Source organism: Trachemys scripta, chromosome 9, assembly GCF_013100865.1.
Source record: "Trachemys scripta elegans isolate TJP31775 chromosome 9, CAS_Tse_1.0, whole genome shotgun sequence".
Lineage (NCBI taxonomy): Eukaryota > Metazoa > Chordata > Testudines > Emydidae > Trachemys > Trachemys scripta.
Genome location: NC_048306.1, coordinates 76403441 through 76413580, shown reverse-complemented (window position 1 = coordinate 76413580; position 10140 = coordinate 76403441). Strand labels below are relative to the sequence as shown.

Sequence of the window (10140 nt, the reverse complement as noted above, 5' to 3'; positions counted from 1 at the left end):
TACATCTCTGATTGAAGTGACTGGAGTAAGACAGATAGTGGGTGACTAAGACAATGTTGGAATAAGCAAAATCATCATCATCATATTTAATTGCTATGTATTTCCCTTTTTGGCTTAATTCCTGATATGAGTCAGGAATAACTTGGGGGCTTAGTGACAACACACTCATTCCTGCAGGATTGCATTCCACACTGCCCAGTGTGCTCATCGCTTTTGCCCTTGTATTTATATGCACAATAATCATGTTGTGCAGGATCGATGCTGTGTGTCAATCACAGTCAACGAAAAGGAAAATCCCATTAGACTTCAAATGAAAATCATTAATAACACAAAGTCTTTTTACAAATAGCATTTTAATTATCTCAGGTCTGGAGCACAGAAATCTTCACTTTTCTATGTAGAAACAAATAAAACTTTATTCTAGAGTTCAAAAGAAAGTTACAGCTTTGTCTCATTTTCATTTCATAAGTGTCAAAAAAGAAACAGATACAATTAAATTACAACTGAACTTGTATTAGAAGCATTCATCAGTCCCCAGTCAGAGAGCTAATTCATAAGAGATGATGAACGTCCACTCTGAAGAGGTTCTTTTCAAATGGAAGCTGTTTTACAAAAATAAATATAAGTGTAATAGCTGAACAGCCACTTAATTCATTCTAGGACGTGGGATTTAAATGGCATGTGAAGGGCAGTCAGGGCTTTGTAGCAATAGAATGAAATGCCCCTCATTCTAGACCTTCTTAGTCAGCGTGTGTGCAGAGGAACATGGCTCACCAAGTAACGTACAAAAGAAGTGCCTCTAAAGGGATTCTCCTCATATGAAGAGATTTCTGCAGTCTTCATTCTCTTTAAATAGCTCCATTTCCCTAGAAGGATAAAAATACAAAGATCACTTATATTGGTTAATATTCATGTGAGTTTTAATGGATTTTATTATTATTTTGCAAGCCCTGTGGGAATCTTAGATAAGCTCTGTAAATGTGCATTGTTTCAATCTTTGTAATTTGTCAGAGACTCAGATTATGTTTTCAGCAAGTGTAAATGCTTTCAGGGTTTGAACTGGAATTATTCCAGTACACATTATCCCGAGGCTGTGTGGGGCTGGTTCAGCCCCTCTTGGAATTTAGAGCAGATTCAGGGCTGGTCTAAGTTGCACCAACTGCAAAATCCACCTTAGAACGGTTGTGCTGGTAGACCTCACTAGAGCGCAGTGGGCTTGGGCTTCACCCGTTACCAATCGCCAGCATGCTTCTGACATTCACTGTACCTCATGAGGGCTGGTAGGGGGTGATGCAGAGCTGGCTCCACCAGCTTTGTGCCATTTAGGGATTCCCCTATGACCAGGAAATCCCCAGGTGCCTAATTAGGGCAGTTTTAAGTCCCCTTTAAGCTGCAAGAGCACTGCAAAGGGAACTTAGCAGCACTGAGAATCTGGCACAGTATCTTTTAAATCTTCCACAGTATGTCACTTAAAACAACACTGAAATCCTTTCTCCATCACACACTTGGGAGTTTTGCAATTACATTAAGTTATTACGTGGGGCAAGAATATTTACATGCATTATTGATTAATGTAATCACATGAGGAAGACACAAATTTGCTTACCCCACAGCATCCACAACAGGAGCAGTCCCCACAGATTGTTCCAATGAGTCCATTGACAACCTGAATAGCACAAAGCACTACTTGAATTCCACTCATTATCAGCAACAAGGAGAAGAGGGTCAAATTCCAGGGAATTATGTGTTCAGGTGATTTGCACAAGGCCCACATGGTGTCATTGCTTAGATAATTCCTGTGTAAAAAAGAAAAAAGCATATGAGAAAGACAGTAGAAGTCAATGTAAATCAGTAATGCAGTACTAGTGTTACTACTAGTTTGTTGTTATTGTAATCTGAAAAGTGAGTCACTGTATCCACTTGACTCTAAAATAATTTCCACATCACTATTAATGGTACTTTATATTTCTGCTTGTGGAATAATGAAAGAGTTTTGATTTCAAATAATTCCATTGCATTTATAAACATTGACATCATCTCGCTGACTACAGCATGAACAAAGAGCAGGTAAAGAAAGAATAAATATGTTCTGAAGGCAATTATATACTTCATTTTATTTTGTCAGGCAAGAACTGTCAAATAAGATCTACCAGAACTTCATATGAAGCTTGTTCACGCCAAGTATGTAGATACAACATTAATAGTTAAAACTTCTAGTGGTGAAATGGATGAACTATTGATAAAGGTGGGGGAGTACATCAGGGATCAGCACTGAGCCCTTTCTTGCTTATTCTCATCCTGGATACCCTCACAACAAACTCACAAATGAAGACACCTTGGTGCATGCTGTTCGCTGTAGATATTGTTCTATGCAGTGAGTAGAAACATGGTCTAGATAATAAACAGGGAGATGGGTTGGAGAGATGAGAGATCAAAGTAAGCAGAGAGAAATACCAGAGTATATAGCATGTACTTTCAGTAATGTGAGCACTGAAGAGTTATCTTTGAAACTGGCTGGGCAGACAATACCAAAAAACGCAAAATTTGAAGTGTCTGGGTTCCAGAATCCAGAAAAATGGGGAAATGGAGGCTGAAATTAGAGATAGGATAATAAATGCCTGGCTCAGATGGAGAGAGGTAAGTGGTGTAGTATTTGACAGGAAGATACCAGGAAGAGTAAAAGGGAAAGCCTAGTAAATGGTGGTCCATCCAGTTAGAATGTATGGTGGTAAGTGCTGGACAAAGAAGAAACATGAGCAAATGATCTGTTCCACAGAAATGCAAATGTTGAGATGGCTGAGTGGTGTAAGCCAGAAAAAACCACGTGAGAAATGTGTATGTTAGAGACAAAGTCAAACACCCATAGATGAAAAAATGAGGGAGTGCGGGCTCAGATGGCTTAGGTCACGTAAAGCACAGTCCTGACAACAGTGTGGGTAAGAGGGCCCAACAGATCAAGACTGAATGAAAAAGACAGAGACACTGAGCAAGAAGTGGTAGGATGTCATAAAAGAAGACATGTTGGTGTGATTAAGGATATGGCATCAAACAGAGCACTTTGGAGGGTGAGGACTTGTAGGGTGGACTCCAGCTAATGGGATTAAAGCAAGGAAGAAGATGAGAAGGACCATCAAATAAGATCCATGCCAAAGATCTGCCTGTTCAGTGATCACCCAAACTTGTATCCTTCTTTCTTTGAAAGTCAAGTGTTTTTTCTTACTAAACACAGTTCCAGTTATGCAGTTGTATAGAGCAACCCTGACATCTAGTGGTAAATTCAGTACATCTATATATGCATATGCATATCATAGATAAGGTTAATATTCTGTCATGGATATTTTTAGTAAAAGTCAGGGACAGGTCGCAGATGTGACACCCTGGCACCCCCTTATTCACCACTGTTATATAATTAGGATATGTTTTGTATAAAGTATGCCTTGTGAGGTATCATTCTAAAAGTCTTGATCTGCTAGACATTAATATCTCATTGGATTGTATGTGCTATCATCATATGTGAAGTTATGAAGTTTGGCTATGTATGTGTTACTGAAACATGTTGTGAAGTTGAAAACACCCACAAGCAGCTTTTCAGGTACAACAGTAAAAAGGCCAAACAATGTTAATGGCTTATTGAGGAAATGCACATAAACACAAGACTGTGTACCGTAGAAACCTCTCAGAGATAGCACTACACAATGGGAACTGTTTGACCCAGGTCACAGCAAAAAAGCTTTCCAGCAAGTGGGAAGAAGATATAAATGGGGGAAATGACATCATGATGGTACCTCACTTTCCCTACACAACACACCTGGAAACACCTGAGGAACAAAGACTGAACTGGGATGGAATGTGTGGCTGTGTCTGTATACCTGGGAAACCCAAGCTGCAAAGCTAATGTAGCTTGTGCCTTAAGAATCTGCCAGCCTGATTATCACTCAGGGTGAGAATTTGCTAATTCATATCCTACCTATCTAGTATGTTAAGATCAGTTTGCGTTTTTGTTTATTTACTAGGTAATCTGCTTTGATCTGTTTGCTATCACTTATAATCACTTAAAATCTATCTTTTGTAGGTAATAAACTTATTTTATGTTTTAATCCAAACCATTGTGCATTTGACTAAGGTTTTTGGGGAAAATCTCAGCTTGGTTACCACAAGTGTGCATGGTTCTCATCACATTGAGGGAGAGGTGTAATGTGTATTAAACCCATACACTGGCTAGATTTGACCAGGGCAGAACGGTACTGCTCTGGGGTCCTAGGCTGGGAGGCTGGCGGTTAGAGAGCCTGCATGTGACTGCAGCTGGTGTGTCCCTACCTGGGTGAAAGCTGGTGAAAGTGCAAGCTTGGAGGGCTTTGCAGCTTGTCACAGTGTGATAGGGAGCCCAGGCTGGTGGGTCAGAGGGCCCAGTGGTACCCCAGTTCCAAGTAGCACCCTGGGGGACCCTGTCACAGTGAGCAATAAACAAAAATTCCTGGAAGCCCACAAACTGTCCATAACTTACTAAAAATATCCTGGGATGGGGGGACAAACAGAGCATTGCCGGGGCTTACAGCTCCTCCAGCCCCGCCACTGCTCCTATGTCAGGGGCTGACCGCTGCTGCTCCAGCCCAGGAGGGGCTAATCCAGCCCCAACCACTGCTCCAGCGGACCGGGAACCATGGCAGTGGGCCACCAGTCAGCTGTTCGGTGGCCCTGGGGCTGGTCAGCTATTCCGGCAGCTGCTGTTCTGGTGGACCTGGGGTGGGCCATGATGGCCACTGCTTTGGTGGCACCAGGGCTGACCAAGCCTGCTGTTCCAGTGACCATTGCTCTGTGTCCTGAGGGCTGGCTGCTGGCCAGCTGTTCTGGTGGCCACTGCTCCAGGGCTGGCCCCTGCTCTGGCAGCCCTGGGGCTGACAACTACTCCACAGTCCTGCCCTAGAAGAAGTCACAGAGGTCCCAGAAAGTCACAGAATCCGTGACCTCCATGACAGAATCGTATCATTAATCATAGGGTTGCATTTAGAACACGGGGAGCTAAATTCATCCTTAGTGTATATGGATTGCTCTCATTTCATCTCAGGGATAGATTAGATAGATTTCAACGCTCTAAGCACCAAAGTCTGACCTTGGATTAGAGCAGGGGTAGGCAACCTATGGCACGTGTGCTGAAGGCGGCATGCGAGCTGATTTTCAGCGGCACTCACACTGCCCTGGTGCTGGCCATCGGTCTGGGGAGCTCTGCATTTTAATTTAATTTTAAATTAAGCTTCTTAAACATTTTAAAAACTTCATTTACTTTACATACAACAATAGTTTAGTTATATATTATAGACTTATAGAAAGAGACTTTCTAAAAGCATTAAAATGTATTACTGGCACACAAAACCTTAAATCAGAGGGAATAAATGAAGACTCAGCACACCACTTCTGAAAGGTTACCGACCCCTGGATTAGAGGATGCAACTCTCATTGACTTCAGTGCTACAAAATGTTAAATGATTTTCAATGGGAGTTGCAAACATGGAAACAATGGTAAATTTTCAGACCCAAATATTTTTCTTAATTGTTATGGTTTTACATTGTTATTAAAACAAAACAAAGGAAATTCTACTACAATGAGAAAAGGGAAATAACGTTTCTAACAAACCATCAAATGCTGACAAGTCACCTGTATTTTATCTCATGCCTAGATAACACAGCAGCACAAACACGTCCCTGGCTGTTCTAAAAGCCAGTCCTGAGGCACAGTACAATGAGATAAGGATGGAATGACAGACCTCATTGCCATTTTCTGGACTTTGCCAATTTCAATGAAAATGTGAAGGTTATTTCAAAACCCAGTTTGGGTTTGTTTTTTTAATATTGTCTCTGGATACGCCTAATGCTCTGTTAATTTAGAGAGTAACAGTATTAAGATCAGAAGGGATGTTTATGATGATCTAATCTGACCTCCTGCATAACACAGGCCCTAGATTTCATTCAGTGGTTCCTTCACCTTGACCAACACCCTTCAGCTGAACTACAATACATCATTCAGAGAGCGCTCTGACCTTGGTTTAAAGATTCCAAGTAACAGAGAATTTACCACATCCCTTGGCGATCTGTTCCAATGGTTAAAATGGGCATCTTATTTCCAGTTTGAACTTTGCTGACTTAAGGAATCCAGGGATATGAACAAGTGACACACATGCATGATACCAAAGAAGTTTCAGCTACATAGTGTGGACAACACCCTCCAATTTCCATAACCAAAATAAAATTACATAAAGACTAACTCTTAAATATTAACAGCCTCAGTTTCAGATCTGAGATTCCCATTAAAAACACTCTTAATCATATGATTATAGTCTAGCTCCCCATACTGCTTTAAAAATCTAAGGAATAAACTGACAAGTGGTAAATGTATCTTAATTGGGGCTCTTTGAAACCTCTAGTTTCAGCTGGGGATGGTATTTTTATTCTAGAATATTGTGTAGCCATGTACTGTCACAGTATACGGCAATACTTCATCCAACAGGCAGCCACATTGCAGTCTCAGTAATGTGATTGTGTGCGATTCCCTATTTACACAAAAAATTTAAAGCTAGAAATTACATCACAAACTTCCTTATCGCAGTACTGCTTCAGTGAGTGAATATATCACATCTTTTCTAGCTAACCCATGCATGATGGAGTGCAATATCTTACCCATTCTCAAATGGATAGTTCCAATTACTGCCATTGTTACACTTAGGGCCTCTATTTAGAGCAACCGCTGACACAACAAAGCAGTATCCGGCTCCCAGAAGTCCAACTGCTGCAAATATTATAGAAGTAAACATCTGATAGAGACAGAAAAAGATTAAGTTATTTTTGACCTCTTACAAACAATTAAATGTATCCTGCCTAAGTGAATGTGTAGTACAGTCTCAACCCTAACTTCTGAACAGTTAAGATAAATGCATTATGTAACTAGACTCTAATGTACCTTGCATGTCTGCAGGCATTGCACTTTGTGCTGCAATTCCCATTGGTCCTTAGAAGCTTAAACCAAGTCAGACTGGAGTAGTATTTTCATAGGAGACCTCAAAGGTAACACCTTGATACTACAGGAAGTGGTAATGGTGATTCAGTATATGGCACTCTTCCGTCAATCAGTACTAACCCTGTCTGGTGTCCGGGGGCACTGTGCCACACTGAATGTTCTGTCAGATGAGATCATGGCCAAAATTGAAGTCCCAACTGTTTGTGAAGATGCCATGGCACATTTCACAAGAGCAGAATTGTTAATTTTGGTGTCCTGATCACATTTTGGTTTGGTTAATTATATTCTGCCTCAGTAAATTTCCCCTCCCTTTTCACATTCTTTACTTCCTATTGTGTATTTGTGCTCATCATAACCAACGTCACAGCTGGCACTAATGCAGAGATGGCACTTTCAGTTGAGAGGCAAAAGACTGAGTGGACATGAAGTATGGACTACAATATTACACCAAAAGGTTAAGGCCCTTTTAGACCAGAGTTGAAGGACGTAGGTGGGAATACTTCTACTACTCATGCTGCATCTATTCTGTGGCTAAATGAAGACTTTGTTCTCCAAGAATGTTATTCTGGCATTCTTCATGATTATTTAAAAAAAAAAAATCACTGAGGAACCAAAGCCTTTGCTTGCACTTCGAAAACATTTTGTTACTTTCACATAATCAAATCTTTAAATCATTCCAAGACAATATTAATTTCATAACATAAGCCTGGTGTTCAAATTAACATGAAAGGACAAATTCTGTTCTCAGGTATACAATCCAGCTAAATTCAACTGAGTTGCCTAGGTGAAATGATGGTAAAATCTATCCACAAAGCATTAAATGTATTTAACAGTTCAAAATATGTGGTAGATATAAAAGCTCTCCAACAGCTGAACTGATTTGGGATAATAAATTGTTGTGACAGAAAATTGGCAGCGAGATGTCATGGGATGGAATGTGTGGCTTCTAAGCTTAATTAACTCCCTCCAGCGTTAATTTAGCAATAAAGAAGAAAAGTTTGACTTGGACCCTAAACCTACACTGGGATCCACTACTGCAACCCACTGCACCTATGCAGAGCCCTAGTTAAATCAACAGAACTTTGCACAGCCGTGAGGGGATTGTACTAGTGATTCTTGATGCAGGATCAGGGCCCTGGAGAGAGGATGAAAGAACAAACAACATGTGAGAGATGCGTAGTCACATCACTTAATGCACTAGTGGAAGGTGTTCAGATCTGGAGTAATTGTTACTTTGGTGGAGTTATTCTGGATTTACACCAGGCCACTGAGATCAGAATCTGGCCCATTCTAGTCTACTGAGTATGAGAAGTGCATTCTTCTACAAAGATTCTGGACCAAATTCTCCAGCCCGCTAAGTCTGCTATCCCTAAGCAGAAGTGGTCTCCACAGGCATAGAGTAGATGGAGGCAGCTACGTCATCTCCTGTGCTAGCTGCTCCACCCCTCCACTGTGTACGATGGAGGAAGTGGCATTTGAAATTAGAAATGAGCCTAAGCCCAAAAGTTCAGCTCCACAGCCAAAATTCCTCTATGTCTTCAGCAGGGCCGGCTCCAGGGTTTTGGCCGCCCCAAGCAGCCAAAAAAAAAAAAAGCCGCGATCGCGATCTGCGGCGGCAATTCGGCAGGAGGTCCTTTGCTCCCAGCGGGAGTGAGGGACCGTCCGCCGAATTGCCGCGGAATACCTGGACGTGCCGCCCCTCTCCGGAGCAGCCGCCCCAAGCACCTGCTTGCCAGGCTGGTGCCTGGAGCTGGCCCTGGTCTTCAGGGTGTTTGGATCCATATTTTTAATTTAGCCCATTATAGAAAAAGTTTGAACTGGACTCTGCATCTCAGCTCCCCAAAATGTGGTGGTGGTGCAGTGTAGGGATTTTCAGATTGGGGGAGATGAAGGGGGGTTGTTTGGACCTGCATCCATTTGAAATACAATTCCCCCCCCCCCACCTTAAAAGTCATAATACTTAAAAGTTTGGAGAACTCTTACCAAACAAAATGCAGTCCTGCAGAGTGCTTCTGTATCGTGCCCTATAATTGGCACTGATACTGAGTCGACTTTTAAACTTCAATTTGAGGTGCACAATTTATGCTGGATCTTATTTCGAAGCAACCACTCTATATGCCCCACCTGCTTCCTGGCAGCTGCCTTTCAACACGCTGAGAGACAAGGTGGGTGAGGTTATATCTTTTATTGGACCAACTTCTGTTGGTGAGAGAGGTAAGCTTTTGAGCTTACACAAAGCTCTTCTTCTTGTACTCTTCTTCTTCTCTGAGACCTGAAGAAGAGCTCTGTATAGCTCAAAAGCTTGTCTCTCTCGCCAACAGAATTTGGTCCAATAACAGATATAACTTCACCCACCTTGTCTTTCTAATATCGTGGGACCAACACGACTACAACAACACTGCTTTCAACAGACTGTTACTTTAACTTATTATTTTGCTATCATACGTTCCATACCACCACCCTTTTCAGCCCTTTGCTTAATATTGTTGGGTAGTGAGGGGCTTTCTTATGGTGTGCTGTGGATTTGCTAAAAGGAAGAAATAACTGTACGATGGAAAAGCAACAGAGGGTCCTGTGGCACCTTTGAGACTAACTGAAGTATTGGGAGCATAAGCTTTCGTGGGTAAGAACCTCACTTCTTCAGATGCAAGAAGAGGTTCTTACCCACGAAAGCTTATGCTCCCAATACTTCAGTTAGTCTCAAAGGTGCCACAGGACCCTCTGTTGCTTTTCCATCGTACAGTTATTTCTTCCTTTTAGCAAATCCACAGCACACCATAAGAAAGCCCCTCACTACCCAACAATATTAAGCAAAGGGCTGAAAAGGGTGGTGGTATGGAACGTATGATAGCAAAATAATAAGTTAAAGTAACAGTCTGTTGAAAGCAGTGTTGTTGTAGTCGTGTTGGTCCCACGATATTAGAAAGACAAGGTGGGTGAAGTTATATCTGTTATTGGACCAAATTCTGTTGGCGAGAGAGACAAGCTTTTGAGCTATACAGAGCTCTTCTTCAGGTCTCAGAGAAGAAGAAGAGTACAAGAAGAAGAGCTTTGTGTAAGCTCAAAAGCTTACCTCTCTCACCAACAGAAGTTGGTCCAATAAAAGATATAACCTCACCCACCTTGTCTCT

At 41.7% G+C, this 10140-nt stretch overlaps 1 protein-coding gene across 1 annotated transcript in view; it reads right to left on the bottom strand.

Annotated features, from left to right (window-relative positions):
- Positions 1 to 398: 398 nt before the first annotated feature.
- Positions 399 to 10140, bottom strand: part of TM4SF4 (transmembrane 4 L six family member 4) — a 42120-nt gene continuing 32378 nt past the window's right edge. Inside the window, exons 3-5 of the mRNA XM_034781828.1 lie at positions 6673 to 6806; positions 1607 to 1796; positions 399 to 866 (exon numbers count right to left, since the gene is read on the bottom strand). Coding sequence (XP_034637719.1) covers positions 849 to 866; positions 1607 to 1796; positions 6673 to 6806 — 342 coding nt within the window. The 3' untranslated portion in view covers positions 399 to 848. The remainder of the gene's footprint in view (positions 867 to 1606; positions 1797 to 6672; positions 6807 to 10140) is intronic.